Consider the following 17,953-nt stretch of genomic DNA (forward strand, 5'->3'; position numbering starts at 1 on the left):
AAAAATAAAAAAATATACCAATTTATTTAAAATTAATTCTTTAATCATTAAGTAAAAATAACAAAATTCGACCAGCGGACACTTTGAGCGGTCACGTGGGGGCGAGATACAAAGTTTATTGTTTGATTTTTATTTAATTATAGACTTGACTTACATTATTTATTTATGATACGTTTTTTTTTTCTTTTTCAGTTGAGCTCATTTCTGTTTTGATGAAATTCTGCACCCACTCTATCTGTTTGGTTTTTTTTCCATACAAATCAATATCATTTCATTACTAAGAAATGAGCAAAACATTAGTACAAAGTTATCAAGAGAAAAACTGTAAAATAAACATTTTTTTCCATACAATTGCTGTTAACACCATTAAAACCTCTACCAAACTATTAAAACCAATTCCATAATTTGTTGAGAAGGCAGCAACAAAATTCCCCTACATCCCTTATAATTCGAAAACCTCCACTCATCCTTGGTTTCCAAAGCTACTATCTACATTCTATTTTAATCCACCATTTTGTAAGTGAATCTACAAATCCAATATCAAAGGTTTAGAAACTAACATTAGGAAAAATCAAATCAGAATTTTTAATTTATGCAAATTATATACAAATGAGTGAAAATGAAAATCATACTATTCATGCAGACCATAAGTCTTGAGTTACTCCTCAATCTCATCATCATAAATAAAGCTTGAGTTTAGACCAAACTCTAAAAAAACACATGATGATTATTAAAGATAGCTTGTGGTTTTGGCTTTGCAGTGACCAAACAATACAAAAAGGATAAGCCCAGAAATAAACAAATAATCTAAAATGTCATTGGTTAATTTTAAATTGTCAGATCATTGAAATAGGTATGTATTCTTTTGCATGTCAGCAGCACTAAACCTTGCGTAAAGCAAGCTTACCCACCAATGATTAGTCAATTATCCTTATAATAATAATAATAATAATAATAAGCAAATAAATAAATAAATATAATGTTATCTCCTGGAGATGGTTGACATATCTAAATGGAGGATTCACATCAGAGAGAGACAATTTTTGTATTTAAACAGCTATAGTAGCCTCTTGTTTTATTACCATTACTATTATTAAGACAGAAATTAATTATTAACAGATGTATATATCTCTAATTCAAGTTCGCAATAATTGGTGGTGTCCCATTAGTTCTCAGCAACAGAAATCACGTTCTGCACAAGTCAAGCTGTATCAGGCAACAAACTTCACTAAGGAGAATCTTTGGTATATAAAATCTTCAAAGAAAGCTGTCTCCAGAAGAGACACACAAATTAGGATTACTATAGAATTCTGACAAACCACGTTTGTTGTTCTTTGACTATGACTGGAATTAGGATCTACTTAAAAGGATACTAAAGAACTATGCTTAATGCCTCATCTCGATTCGTTGTCTTGTCAGTTTTGCTTGTATTGGAAAGTAAAAATTAGGTGGGATTTATTGAAATAAAAGATTCTATGCCACCTTTTCACAAACAGAATGAGGGCACTCGGCATACAGCAAGTAATAGAGAACAACTGCAGAGCGATCGTGATTTACAACAAAAGGGTACCACAGGTACCACTTAACAGCAGAGCACAGAACAACCGAATACAAGTTCTAGAAATGCAAGCACTCATGCATGCACAAACGCACTAGAAAAGAAACACGTGAAGCCAGCAAATCTGCACACTTGCTTGATAAGGTCACAGATTCACATGCATGCCACAGAAAGCAAAGTCTTGTTCCTCTCACGAAGCCAGGACAATGGTATTTCGTCAAATCCTTATTATTGACAAAAAGGGGACCTAAATGGTCACCAACATGGGTGAAAATAAGAAAAAAAAAAGATCTCAAAAAAATATATTCAGATTTTAAAAAGAAAAAAAATCGTTCGTATCAATTAGAAAAAAAAATGCAGATCTGAACTAAGAAACTAACGTACCCAAGCACTTATCCTTCCTACTATCCACCATTAAAGAACTTCAAAACCAAAGCCAATTGCAGAACCCAACAAAGCACCATCGCCCACTTCAATAACTCCAACCAAAACCTAGCACAAAATCAAAACCCACTTCAACCAAACCCTCATCTTGAAGAGAAATACAAGCATCGTTCATCCTCTAAGCAAAACCCAGTACAAAATCACAAAGATAAATCACACGAAACAAAACCAAGTAGAAAATCATATTTTCAGTTTTCAGTTTTGGGAAAAATACGTTAAATAGAGAGACTCACTGGCTTGATTGGTGAAGACGAATGGCGATTCCCAATAGTGACGACGAACAGCGATGCCCAATGGAGTGGTGCACTGATGGCTAGGGTTTGTGAAACGAAGGAAAGAAGTCTGCCTTGGTTCAAAACACACTAGACGGTATTGGTTTCGACCGATATTAACTTGGTTCAACCTGCTAGTGACGTGGATTCGAATAACCCAACTTTTGTTGGGGGGGCTCAAGCCAGTTCTTGCGGACAGATCGACCTAGTGCATTTTATGCACAGGCCTACCTGATGTCACTAACTAGTCTATATATATATATATATATATGCGCCTTTCTGCTAGTATCCAAATTATGTAGCATGAAAATAAAATCTGATCAGAAAGGGCTTATTCATCATCCCTACAGTCCACCCATCCTATATGAGCAAATTTTCAGACTATTTTATTAGAGGAATAACCAACTGACTATATTATACCAGCAAACACAAGTATTGGACAATCACAAACCCTCTTTGTCCCTTTGTGGTATTCTAACTTATAATGCAAATTTTATCAAATGGATGTTGATAACCCACAAAAACATTAACCATGCATTTTTCAATGTCCAGTATAAACGACATGTACATGGGTATAACCAAGGAGAGGAGGCATCCCCATATATAAACCAAGCACAACATATTCAATTAAAAAAGTTGAAAGACTATGACATGATCCATCCGATCGAGAAGAACGTCATTAAATTAATGAACTGAAATGGATGAGTACATTTCCCTCACAATTTAATTACCACCCTTTAGTCATTTGTATAAATACTAGAAGAAGATGTTACGTGCCTAGGCACGTTTGCCCAATTGAATGTTTTCTATAATTTTATCTTATTAACAATCTACTTCTGTAATTTACAAAATTTTCACGAGTAGATATATTATCTTTTATTAAAATTATTTGATTTGATTCGTCTATCTTTTTTAAAAATTAATTTCTTTGAACATAATCAACCATTGAAGGACTATATATAAATTCAATTTTGCATATTTTCTATGTTTCTATTTTATTAACAATCCACTTCTCTAATTTATAGAATTTTCACAAATAGATATATATTTTTTTTTATTAAAATTATTTGATCTGATTCACCTATTTTTTGAATATGTGATTTCTTTAAAGATAATCAACCTATAGTGAATATACGTAGGTTTATCACTTAGTAAGGAAAAAAAACCATGAAAGAGGAAAAACCTAAATAGAAGCTAAATTTATGTGCTTTTCTTTTAATAAGGTAAAGCCCACCACATGTTGATTAAATGGGTTGCATTTTGCAGCTGTGGACGTTGAGGCCCAGCCCAAGTGTGTGAGTCCATAATTCCAATTATATGTACAATATTTGTAATTAATAAGGCTTAATTCGTTTTGAAAAAAATTGGTTATAAGTGATTTTGCGAACTAATATTTGTACCCATTCAATATAATAGGTTAGAAAGTCAGATTTTAATAAAAATAGTATCAATTTAAATTTCGAATATAAAGGCAGTAACATTAATACGCAGATTAGTACACGAATTTGTTTGTATATAGCAAAACTCGTTATTCCAGATAGCTTGATTATTACCAACACTCCATGTGATTTATGGGCATTATATTCGACATTATTAGGGTAAAGTTGTCAATAAATTTGTCAATTTGTATCCATCACTTTCTTATAAAATGTCATATGAAGCTAGCTTGATCCAAACTCCACCATCAAATTAACATTACTATGATTTGAAAGCGCATTGATTGCGTGCTGGCTGTACCAATGTACTTCCACTCACCATAAAAAGGCATTACAAATTGAAAAAAAACAAAAAAACGAATTGATATACACCACATTCTTATTTTATTTTTATCTTATTAAATAAGATGTGACTTATTTATCACCATTAGATGATAAAGAAATATGTAATAAAAGATCATTCGATAGAGATAAATATGCCACATCATATTTAATAGGATGAAAATATGATAGTAATATAGTATATATGATTTTTCATAAAAAAAAATTCCAAAAAAAAAGGGAATTTAAAAAAAATAAAATAAAAAAATTGAAGGGCTCCAACTTTTTCTCCTAAGCTAAGCGTAATCTGTATTTGGTCCCATTGCCTAAAAACAACTTTAATTATTATATGAAAAAGACTTACTATTACGCAAAAGAATTAATGCCAATAATTCTTTATAAAAAAAGAAAATAGTGCTTATAATCATTTCCTTAGAGAGAAAAATACAAATCAATAATTTTCATCAGTTGCCGACTATCCAACCATTTTTTTCCAAAGCAAAAAGAAAAGTAGCACCTGCATCCTAAGATATACATATATTAATCTAAACACTAAACACTATCTATTGCTTTAATTTTTTTTTTTTTTTTCCCTCTCCGTGAATTGTCAAATAACAGTAGAAAAGGCTCGTGTATAGGTTGTAGATTATCTCCAGCACTAACACCATGATCATTTTCTTTGGACACATCCATGCACATGTGACATGCATGGTCATCCACAAGTGGAGAATAAAATAATTATTATATTTATTTTAAATACAATATATATTTTTTTATAAAGGGGTGGGGATGAAAAGTAAATTACGTTTAATAGATGAATTATGGTGTTTTGATACTAATTATGTTTAATCCTAAGAGCTAGGCTAGGCAGCTAGGTTAGTTCTCTCGATCTTTATTGATTAAACAGAGACAATGACTTTTGTTTTCATTATTTTAGTTTAGAATTTTGCTACATATAAGTAAAATCGCATATTAATCTACGTATCAATACTGATTCTTTCAAACTTAAAATTTTAATTAGTACTGTTTTTAATAAAATCTATTTTTTGATCAATCACAATAAATTAATATATATTAATAAATAATTATGCTTGTAACTAGATTTTTCATTTAATTTATCAATATTTTATTTATTCTTTTTATTATTATTGATAGACGGTCATAGTTTGAAAAAAGTGATTTGATTGGCCTTAGTATGAAACCAATACCAATGGGGAAAAGAGGCAACTACTTCACATAATATTACTTCATTAAAAAATTCCTATGGATAGTAATTATGGATATGACCCTTTATGAAAAAAATAAGCTACTGAAAAACGAGATTAAGAGTCAAATTTATGTAAATTTGTTAAAAAATATCATTGATGTTTTATAGTCCTTTGTATTTACTATTTGCATGTATTAGAAAGTGTCAGACAAGAAGCTGTCTCTTAATTAAAGTATTTTTTAAAGTTGGGGAATGTACCAACGGCAAAAAAATGTATTAAATTATGGAAATCTACTCATGTGATCACAATAATTACGGAAGGAAAAAAAACACAAATATAATCAAAAGGAAAATGGAACCTTGTTTTCTTTAAAATTACATACAATCAAAGTCGCGTACTAATCTACGTATTAATATTGATTTTTTTATACTTAAAATTTAAATTAGCATTGTTTTCAATAAAATCTATTTTTTGATCAATCACAATAAATTGATGCACATATTAGTGCACAAGTGTGCTTGTAACTAGACTTTTTCAATTTTAAAAGATCAATTCTGGTACATACAAGCATTATGCAAACCAATCCGTGCACCAAATTGACGTGGCAGAATCAGGATGTTTTTTTTTTTGTTTTTTTGTTTTAAAAAAACAAGAGAAAAGAAGAAACACTCATTGTCTCCATGTTGTCCGTTGCAGTGCATGAAAAAGAAGAACAGAAGCCATTTTCATCTCCCCTCCCGTCTTCGCATCTCGTCCGTCCTTGGGTTTCCCTCTTAGTACTACCCTTACAATGATGGAGTTATGAAAGATGCATTGAAACAAACCAATGCCATTAATTACTCAATGGATTTTGAAATAATGGACTTATGGACTCGAAGGCACCATTAAGGTATACGCATCTCACTTTGTATGCATAGGGGATACCCAGATTTCACCCAACACTGAGGTTGTCAAACTGTCAAAATGTGTTCTCCTTGCTTTGTTTTCGTTGTCTTGGCTATTCTCTTCTTCCTGATTGTCCCCTATTTTCAGGTAAATTTATTTATTTATGTTTATGTTCTTCTTTTCTTTCCTTCCTCCCTCTCTCTTTTCTTGGAAATTGAACTTGGTCTGTGTAAATGTGCAAAAGTGCCACGTAGAAAAATCAAGTGAATCAGTTGAGCTTCAAACCCTGATCGTTGTTTTTGATTGCACTCAAAGCCCTTCAGAAGCAAATTGGGTTTGCCTTTTTCTTTCCCAGATTCTGGCTTTTTCTGATTTCTAATTTATTATCCTTGCTTGGTTGCTCTAATTATGTATGCAATAAAAAGATTTACGTTGATTGAGAATGTAAGAGAAAGGGGAATGGTCGAAGGTGTGGATGCAAGAAGGAGAAAGGAAAGCTACGAGGACGGGGTAGAAGGCTTGGGTTCTCTTAGTCCATCAACCAACACGTGGCGTTTTAATTTGCCGATCATTTTTGGTGCACAAATGGTGCGTCTTATTTAGACTTTTAAATCCTCTTGATATGCATCGCCCTCGCACGAAACATTTTCATCATCTTGTAAATCCAATTGGGGAACATCATAGACATTCTTATATGTGATTTTTTACACAACGTGCCAAGATCCATCCAAGTTTGTGTCTGTGATGTAAAAAACTTGTAACGTTTGGCATGCCAATACAAATGGCTCATCCTTATACTAAGTTCGGGACATATTGACAGTTGTAACATACTCATCGATAGGGGTAAGTTCGGTCCGGTTCAGGGAGGTTTTACGGATCGGACTGGACCTATTCGATCCAGGATTTTCTCACCCTGGACCGGACCAAACTCCCTAAGCATCGAGACGGTCCGGTCTCATTCGGTCCAGTCCAGTCCGGTCGGTTCATTCGGTCTACGGTTGACTTTTTTTTTTTTTTTTAAATCCTATGACATTTTGTTTAATACTTATGTAATTATATTGTGATATATTTAATATATATATATAGTATACTATTATATATATTAATATATATTAATAATATGCTAATACTATTAGTCTATTAGTATATAGTAAATTAGTAATAGTTATTAACTTATTTGCTATAACTAATAATATACCAGTACTAATAATATAACTAATAACTATATGTAATAATAGCAATACTATATGTAATATACTAGTATTACTATATCTCTTCAAACACCACACATTTATTAATACTCTATGTCATACTATATTAAATAATAGTAATACTCTTACTACTAATACTCTATGTAGTTATATTAAATACTATATTACTAATACTCTATAGTTATAGTGATTTAATACTAACATATTACATATTAAATTAACTATACTAATACATTATAAATTTATACATATATGATATATTATAATTTATACCATAACTCTTAGAATATGTTAATATATTAATATATACTAGTACTATATATTATAGTTAATAGTTATACATTAAATAGTATAATAATACATTGATACTAAATATATATAGTTATAGACTTATAATGATTTAGTTATTATGAATTTAACTAACTATTAGTAAAGTCTATATATTACGAATCCATTATAAGTCTATAACTATATATATTTAGTATCAATGTATTATTATACTATTTAATGTATAACTATTAACTATAATATATAGTACTAGTATATATTAATATATTAACATATTATAAGAGTTATGGTATAAATTAGTATAGTATTACTTATAGTATTAGTATTATAAGTTACGATTAGTATAGTCTATAAGAATTTATAGACTATACTAATAGTCTATAACTATTAGTAATATATATAGTTATAGACTTATACTAGTATTAGTAATATTAAGTATGTTGAATCAATCAGTTAGTATAACTATTTTCTACATTATTAGTATTAATAATATTAATATTAGTTATAACCATATATGCTATATTAGACTTAAGAGTCTTAGACTATATAATAGACTAATAGTATTAGTACGACTATATAACTATATATTAATACTAATTATAGTGAAAAGTATAACTATATAATAGTATTAGTTATATTGTTATAGTGATTTAGTATATTATAATTTATACTATAACTCTTATAATATATTAATATATTAATATATATAGTAGTACTATATATTATAGTTATACATTAAAAAATATAATAATACATTCATACGAAATATATATAGTTATACAGTTATACTTATAGTGATTTAGCTATATATTAGTATTAGTATTACTTATAGTATTTAATATAACTATATAGTCTATATTAGTATAAGTATAATTATAGTATATTATAATATTAGACTATTAGTATTATTTTTTTTAATACCATATTAGACTATTAGTATTAGTATATAATTATAAATATTAGTATATTTATAAAATTATTTATATAAATTATATTTATTTATTTTTTATTTTTTTTCATTTGGTCCGGTCCGGTCCCGGTCCAGGGGTTGGACCGGACCAAATGACTTCGGTCCTCTTAAAAATTGGGTCCGGTCTGGTCCGGTCCAGTCGGTTTGGCCGGTCCGGACCGGCCGATTCTCACCCCTACTCACCGATATGTATACCTCGAATGTTATCACCAACATCGTGCCAAGATCCACCCAAGTTTGTGTCTGTGAGGTAAAAAACTTGTAACGTTTGGCATGCCAATACAAATGGCTCATCCTTATACCAAGTTCGGGACATATTGACAGTTGTAACATACTCATCGATATGTATACCTCGAATGCTATCACCAACATCAAATTAATCACAACTAAACAACCAGACACGCCACCATCTCATGTACCGCAACTGCAATATCTCATTTAAAACATTATAGAAATTTACCATAGTTGATTGGTTTTCACTTGTAACTAGTACACCATTATTTTGAGTCATACGGTTTATTTCACAATGATTTACATGAAACCTTATACCATTCATTATACAACCAGCATATAATGCTACCTATGGGTTAGGCCCACAAGCTATTGCATAAAGATCATCAAAAACTTGGTTAGGGTCTCTAGCATGCAGCACTTGAATCTAAATATAAAATTAGGGCTGACACCGATGCAACCGGAGTCAGATTTGGCCTCCTCCGACTTCGACTTTGTCAGAGGCCGAATCCAACCTCCGACTCCAACTCCGTTTGCACCTCACTCCGCTTCGACTCCGACTTCTACTTGTCGGAGTGGAGTCGGAATTGGGTTTTTTGTTGGGCTTTTTTATTGAACTTTTTTTTAAACTTTTTTCCTTGACCCAATTAACATTTCAATTTTACAATTTGCAACTCTAATCGGATTTGGGCTTCTATATCAATTTCTTTTAAAAATATAATTTGAGATTTCTAATTTATCTAACCAAAATTATCATATTAGAAAATAAAACTAAATTCAAAATCTATCACTATAAAAAATAAAACTAAATTCAAATGTGCAACCAAAATTTAAAACTAAATTAAAACTAAATACACACATTAAAATTACATAACCAAAATTACAACCTAAAATTAAAAATACATAACCAAAATTAAAACCTAAAATTAAAAATACATAACCAAAATTAAAAATACATAACCAAAGGTCCAAAATTACAACCTAAAATTAAAAATACATAACCAAAGATCCAAAAAATGTCATTTTTCAACTTGTGCCTGAAAAAAAAAAAGAACAAAATTAATAAGGAAATAAGATACCATATAAATTTATAAAAATAAAGAAAGCAAAATTGAAATAAAATACCAGAAACAAGATTTTCAATCCTCTTCACGAAGTATGCTGACCATAGAATTGGCTAATTCTGCATTAAGATGTTAAAGTATAGGAAATTAGTATTATAAAATGTTAAAATCAACTCATATAACAACTTAAAAAAATCTCTAAATACATTACCTGAGTCTAGCTTATAGCTCTCTGCATCATCAATGACTTCTGAATAATTTTGACTCAAGCATATAGGAGTAGACTTCAACTAGTTTTGCGAGCACACACATGTAATTAATATTTTGGATAGAAGTCCGTGGTCAGGCATACTCTTTGTTTGGTGGTCAAAAACATTTTCTTCAAACTATTATTCTCTCAAGAATACTCTCATACAGTCACGCATTACGGTAAATCGAGAAGGAATAGAAAACCTTAGATCAATGGCTTTAACAAATTTCCGAAACCCTTCTCCCTCAACACATCTAAATGGTAGCTCATCCACTATCACCATCCTAGTAAGGGCAGCTCGGATTTTTTTCTCATTATATTTGGTCATCCCTAAGGTCTTCTCTCATTCCCCTCTTTCACTTCTTGCTTCCGGGATTAAGAATGTTTGACTCTTGTCCAACTTACTCTTACGGTTTTTGGGGCAAAGTTGGATGTGTATTTTCATGACCGAAGTGCCTTACCTTTTGGGATGACATTTTCATTGCCTATGACAATAATTACAAGTAGCTATAGGCTCTTCGTGATCACAATCGGGCACTCTCGTGAAGTGACACCATATCTCAGACCTATTTTTTAGATTTCTACTACCAGGTGGAAGGTGAGGGGTAGAATGGAATGCACTAGGAGTACCTACCGAAGAGCCTATTGGTCCGCTAGACTCATCAACTATTGGACTGGGAATATCAATCGGTTGTTTTGAGGCCGGGATGCCAAGACAAGATACACATGTGGATGTAGAAGTATTTGTGCCTTCTATATCCATGATTTAATAACTAGAACTGTAGAACACAACAAATAAGATAAACATAAACAAAATAAATTCATGAACTAATGTAAACATTACTCAAGTAACTTATATGATATATATATATATATATAGTAGTAATGAGAAAATACGAGTAATGTAAAAAAAAGGTACTTCTAGATATTTTAGGATGAATTGGGGGGAAATTAGGTGACTTGTTTAATGGAAATTAGGTGAATTGGAAGAGGTTGAACTTTGAAAGCATGCAGGGATTCCTTGGGACCATATATATATATATATATATAATATCTAATACTGCTTATAATAAAACAAATTATGATCCATAAATACCTTTATCTATCCTGTAGTGAAAATTAGACATTATTAAAGTTTAGTAATAGTTATTTGAGGTTGTCTATATTGGAAAACCCGTAACATACTCATGTGAACATCCAATAAAATCTGAAACTGGACCCAAGCTTAAACATTATTTGATTGAATATTACATCAACATCATCAAGCAATCAACAACGTTTGAATACATTATCTCAATTTTACCCGAGAAATAAAAACAAAACTACTATAGACCACATAGTTTGATGACTTGGGTATCATGCTGGAACGGACATAATGTCCATTTTTGATCACTCAATTTATTTAGGCTTTAGCTGTATCACTCAAATTTATCAAACAATTTGATAAATCTTAAACTGCTAGTTTGCAAATTCAACAAAAAAAAGGGAAAAAGAAAAAAAAAAACACAACAAATCTAGTGCATATTAGCTGCCGGCCTCACGATAATCAACAACCAATAAACAAATCAACAACCAAACCCATAACAGATAAAAGTAAAATCAAATCAATACCGGAGAATGATTCGAACGAGGAGATAAAAGTAAAATCAAATCAATATTGGAGAAATCAATATCCATGATTTCCGTTAGAGAGAGAGAGAGAGAGAGAGAGAGAGAGGAGATACCGGAAAGCTGTCGGAAGCTAGGGTTGCGCCGTTTCGTGGGGGCTGAGTGCCGCACTGCCGAAATCGTAGAGACTAGAGATGCACTGAGTGAGAAGTAAACCCTAAAACAGACAAACACAATCAGTGTCGCAGGGGGGAGGGGGGGAAATATCTTGTGTCTTGACTGAAGTAAACGGTGTCGTTTACCTCCAAAACGGTGTCGTTTTACTACAATTAATTATTAACTCTGGTCTTTTGCCCAAAACAGAGTCCAACGACGCCGTTTGGGCTCTGTTTTGGTATTTTCAGCCCCCCTTTTTTTTTTGTTTTTGTAAACCCTAAATCAAATATTAATTTTGTTTTACTATTATATATACTATTATATATATTAACTATACTATTATATATAATATAACTATATATTATATAAGTATAACTATATATATTATATTATATAAGTATAAATATATATAGTCTAATGACTCTAATAGTATACAGTATATATATAGTTATATAGTATATTATATATATATAAACTATACTATATATAATATATTATAATATATAAAATAAAATAAGATATTTGATATTAAAATAAGGTATAGCAACTTATATAGTAGCTTATAGTAAATTAGTAATGTAAATTATTAATTAACTATATAAGGTATAGTTATATAAAATATGTAAATATATATGATTATTGTATAAAAAATAAATAGTATAGTAACTATATATTATATAAGCCCTTAATATATATAGTATATATATAATCTATAATTATATATTATATAACTATATATTATATATTAACTTATAGTAAACTAGTAATGTAAAATATAAAATAAGCTATAGTAACTTATATAGCAACTTATAGTAAATTAGTAATGTAAATTAACTATATAAGGTATAGTAACTTATATAGTAACTATATTATTATATAGTAACTTATAGTAAATTAATAATGTAAATTAACTATATAAGGTATAGTTATATAAAACATATAAATATATATGATTAATGCATAAAAAATACATAGTATAGTAACTATATATTATATAAGCCCTTAATATATATAGTATATATATAATCTATAATTATATATAATATAACTATATATTATATATTGACTTATAGTAAACTAGTAATGTAAATTAACTATATAAGGTATAGTTATATAAAATATATAAATATATATGATTAATGCATAAAAAATAAATAGTATAGTAACTATATATTATATAAGCCCTTAATATATATAGTATATATATAATCTATAATTATATATTATATAACTATATATTATATATAATGTATTGACTTATAGTAAACTAGTGATGTAAAATATAAAATAAGCTATAGTAACTTATATAGTAACTTATATAGTAACTTATAGTAAATTAGTAATGTAAATTAACTTATAGTAACTATATTAACTTATATTATTCATTATAATGTTTATACGTTATTATTTATTAGATGTTAATATATTGAAAACACATATTTTTATAAAATATGCACAATATCGGAGTCGGAATGGAAGTCGGAGTTGGACTCGGATGGGAAGTCGGAGTCGGAGGATTAATCGGAGTCAGGGTTGGTGTGTCGAAGTCAGATCGGAGCAGATTCAGAGTCGGAACACCTTCACCTCCGACTCCGACTCCGACTTCCAGAGGAAAAAAAACTCCAACTCCGATTCGTCGGAGTCGGAGCGGAACCGGATTTTCAGATTTCTGCTTAGCCCTATATAGAATAGAAGAGAATAAAAGTAAATGCCAAGGTTTTCCGGGATGAATTGTCAAAATACTGTAGGGTAAATATAGTGCAGGCTTACACGTTTCCTAAACCCCTTGGAAATTCGACTTTATGCCTTATTTCAATGTTAGAAATGCTTTGGTCCTTCAAAATGTTTTAGTGCTCCCTACAAAAAATAAAATACGTTTTTATTAAATTTGGCCGGACAACAATGAAATTTAAGAAATTAAAATTTACTAAATTGAGGACTATGGTTGTAGGTTATTACTCTAAGTATTGGACAATTTGAATATAATTATTGAAGACATATCATCTTAAATACTTTCTTCTCTAATTAGCTGGGAATTAAACTCCCAAGTGGTTTGAGAGAAAACTGACATGGAAGCTATTTCAGATGTTTGCATTCCAATATCAACATTCTGATCATCACGAATGAACCTATTTCGTACATCGTGCAAATACATAGAGAAGAATATGAAACATTCTACCTGAACATATGACCTTTTCATGAGTAAGACTCCTTTTCTGAGATGGGAGGGGGAAGACTTTCTGCATGTGCATTTGCTTTTACCCTTTTCCTGATTTGTATCGATCTTCTCATGTACTGCTGTTTCACTTTATGTTTTTGGCCTCACTATTCACTACAATTCCCTGTTTGGTTATACAGATGAGATGAGATGAGATGAGATGAGATATTTTAAATAGTAATGAATAAAATATTATTATAATATAATTTTTGAATATTAATTTTGTATTGAGATTTGAAAAAGTTAGATTATTTATTATATTTTATATGAGGATTTGAAAAAGGTGTAATCATGAGTTGAGATGAGATGAGATGAAATTTTTGGTTTTGGTTAACCAAACAATCAAGCTTCACTGCCTCATCTATCTTATTTCAAAAATTTTCATATCATTTCTTATTCAAGTATCACTCAATTATAAATATTTTTTAATTTTTAATTTTCAGTTTTTTTTTCATATAATTATTATCTAATCATTACAAATTTTTCAAAATTTTAAATAAAACACAAAAAAATATTCAACTTATTCAAATCTTAAAATAACAATAATATTAAATTATTAACAAATTATATCCGAACAATATTTTATGTTTATAATATTTAATTTAATTTTTTTCTCTTCTTCTTTAAAATTAAATAAAATATTTTAATTTAAAATATTTTATTATTATTTATAAATTATTTTATTACTATTTATGAATTATTTTATTACCATTTATGGGATGGAATATATATACTATCCATATTGTCGCCGTGAGGTTGGTGAGATCTACAACTGTGTGACTGTCAGTCTGTCACCCTCAATTATGTGGTTCAAAAATTATGTGGAAAGAGAGGAAGAGGCAGGGCACGCGGTTGGTCTTGAAACATTACGAGACATTTATTTTTTGGGTTTTGCTAGATACAGTCGGCATACAGTCAGCTGTACGGAATAAATAAAAAAAATTATAAAAATATTTTTTTTATGGTTGTACAGAATGAATAAAAAAAAGTTATAAAAATAATTTTTTTTTTCATATAAGTCTCATATTAATTTATATTTTTTAAAATAACTGCACGTCGATTATATTTATCGATTGTACAAATCATTTCTCTTTATTTTCCTCCTACGTACGTTGGCAGCCAAGTAGATCTTGACTCGTCCGGTTTTCTTTGAAGGACGTTACGTGCCATCACGAATTTGCTGCATGCTTCTCCTGTTTGGTGCGTTTTGACTTTTCCTTCATTTTGGGGTTATATTATGAATATGGTGAGTAATAATCCAATAAATTATTTTTTAAAATTATTTTTTATATATTTTATTAATATGATTGGTTATATCATATTTTTTAAAATAAAATAATTATTTTGACCATTTGCATTAATAAAATATAAAATAAATATGTAAAAATAACTATCATAGAACATAACTCATACTCGAATCAATACGAAATATATAAAAATACACTCTAACATTTTTAAGAGAAGATTGGATTAATTTATAAGCATTTTCCATACAACAAAATACCACAAAAAGACTGCATACGAATTTCCAAACAAGCTGCACGTGCACAGACTGGCTGAAAACAGATTATTTTAGGAAACCAAACATATATAGTTTGAAGTTCTCTTTAGCATTCATAGAGTTTGGAAGAAAGGCGCGGACTGAAGACAACTTCTAAGGGAGTTGCTTTGGCCATGGTGCTGCCTAAGCCCTCATCCATGTCCACTAGCTTGTTCAATGGCGTTGTTAACTCAAATCCCTGAAGCAAACGAGCTAGTGCCAATTGTGATACTTGCAAGGCAAACATGTCTCCAGGGCAAGATCTTCTTCCAGACCCAAATGGTGTGAATTCAAAATGTTGCCTTGAAACATCCATATTTGCATGGCTTGAAAGAAACCTCTCGGGCAAAAAATTATCAGGTTCCTCCCAAATTCTTGGGTCTCGATGCAACTTCCATATGTTCACAAACAAACGAGTTCCCTTTGGAATGAAATAGCCACAAACTTGACAATCTTCCATTGCCTCATGTGGAGCTGATAAAGGGATTGGTGGGTATAAGCGCAAGGACTCTTTGATTATGGCTTGTAGGTAAACCAAATCTTTCATATCGTAATCTTCCACCCATCTATCTCTTCCAATTTTGAGATCTAGCTCTTCTTGGACACGCTTCAAAGCATGTTTATTGTTTAATAATAAAGATATGATCCATGTCAAGTTAACAGAAATAGTATCAGAACCACCCAAGATTAGAGTCTGCAACATGAAAACGGGACAATAGTTAGGCAAATAAAAGAAATTATTAAGCTCCAAATTTATTAGAAAACGGGCTAAAGAAACGTCAATTAGCTCATGGTCAAGAACCTCATTTGATTAAATGAGGTATGCGATTCTATCAATTACGTTGATGGATAATGACGCATACGTACTCGTTATGCTAGAATTGGGGCATGATTCTATTCTACCGTAGCATTTAGGTGTTTACAAAATATTATACATACCGATGCAATTGCCTTGATAATGGTTTCTCGGGTATGACCAAACATGGACTCCTCCTCAATTGTTGAAAGCATGACATCGATGAAGTCTGGCTCGTGGCTTTGCTCATCACTCTTGAGCCTCCTCGCAATATGTTCTTCAACCCAACTTCCTATTAGAGAGTCGAATTCCCCTGCAACATGCTTCATTGATTTCACTTGGCCCTGCAAATCAATCCATCTGAGAAATGGAATTAGATCAAACATGACAGGAGTCCCAGCTAAATACATGAATTCTCTTATAAGTTTCCCTATGCGTTTTGCCTCTCCATCATTTCCATCATCGGCGTAACCAAAATATCTCTTCCTCGCAATAACTTTGGTAACTATATTCACGGTTAGGCCCTCAAGCCATTCACCAATCGCCACCTTGACTGGCTTGTGCTCGTTGCTCTTGCAAACAGAGTACAGATTTTTAACCAAAGTATCCACCTCAGAGATTTGCATGTCTTTGAGTGTCTCAAGTCGGCGGTTGGAGAGGAGTTCAGAAACCGCTAGCTTTCGCATCTTACTCCAATATGATCCGTAAGGGGAAAACGCAAATCCTGCATAGTCGTAACCAAGGTATTTTCCCTGGCTAGACATAGGCCGTGTAGCGAAAACCTTGTCATTTGTGGTGAAGCACACCTTGACTGCCTCATGACTGCTAATCACGACTCCAGGTTTCATGCCAAACCGGAACCTGAAGATGGGACCATGTTTATCAGCCATGGTACCCAAGGTTCTGGCGATTGTGTATTGGGAACGAAGTTGATGAAGGTGGCCAATAATTGGCAAGGCACCCGATGGTTCTGGGGCTAACATACCCTTACTATGACTTCCAGTTTTCACTCTCCACAGATTGTACAACAGCACCAACACTAAAACCCCTGCAATTGCAAGGATATGAGAAATTATTTCCATGGTGTCAGGATGAACTAATTTTCCACTTCAAATTTATGTTCAGCTAGATAGGTATTTATAATTGTAACTAGGAACAAAATGACTCTTTTATCCTTAGTTTTGTTTGGGTGGTAATATTTGACTTTTGGCTCTACATATATATGAGTTTTGCTATATACAAGTATAGTCGCGTACTAATCTGTGTACGAACACTGATTTATTCATACTTAAAATTTAAATTAACACTGTTTTTAATAAAATCTACTTTTTGACCAATCATATCACATTGGTGCACAGATTAATGCACAATTATGCTTGGAACTATACTTTTTCCATATATATATATATATTGTCTTTGCGATGGCTCATAAAGTAAGCATGAATGGTAATGACTTGTGTTGCTTTTGTACGAATTAATATATATATCAATATAATG

The 17,953-nt window shown here is 30.8% G+C and overlaps 1 protein-coding gene and 1 long non-coding RNA gene across 3 annotated transcripts; both read right to left on the bottom strand.

Moving 5' to 3' along the window:
- Positions 1-1,464: 1,464 nt before the first annotated feature.
- Positions 1,465-2,786, bottom strand: LOC122291280. Of its 2 annotated transcripts, XR_006236583.1 has the most exons (3): positions 2,236-2,514; positions 1,943-2,050; positions 1,465-1,805 (listed from the first exon to the last, which is right to left on the bottom strand). It is a non-coding gene; the product is annotated as an uncharacterized LOC122291280 (long non-coding RNA). The 2 variants fall into 2 exon arrangements; XR_006236582.1 differs by having other exon boundaries at positions 1,465-2,050; positions 2,236-2,786.
- Positions 2,787-15,559: 12,773 nt separating this feature from the next.
- LOC122292431 (cytochrome P450 CYP82D47-like) lies at positions 15,560-17,577 on the bottom strand. Its single transcript, XM_043100785.1, has 2 exons — positions 16,600-17,577; positions 15,560-16,354 (listed from the first exon to the last, which is right to left on the bottom strand). The coding sequence occupies exons 1-2, from the start codon at positions 17,536-17,538 to the stop codon at positions 15,728-15,730; spliced, it is 1,566 nt and encodes a 521-aa protein (XP_042956719.1). The 5' UTR covers positions 17,539-17,577; the 3' UTR covers positions 15,560-15,727.
- Between the last annotated feature and the right edge of the window lie 376 nt (positions 17,578-17,953).

This window comes from Carya illinoinensis, chromosome 13, assembly GCF_018687715.1.
Source record: "Carya illinoinensis cultivar Pawnee chromosome 13, C.illinoinensisPawnee_v1, whole genome shotgun sequence".
NCBI lineage: Eukaryota > Viridiplantae > Streptophyta > Magnoliopsida > Fagales > Juglandaceae > Carya > Carya illinoinensis.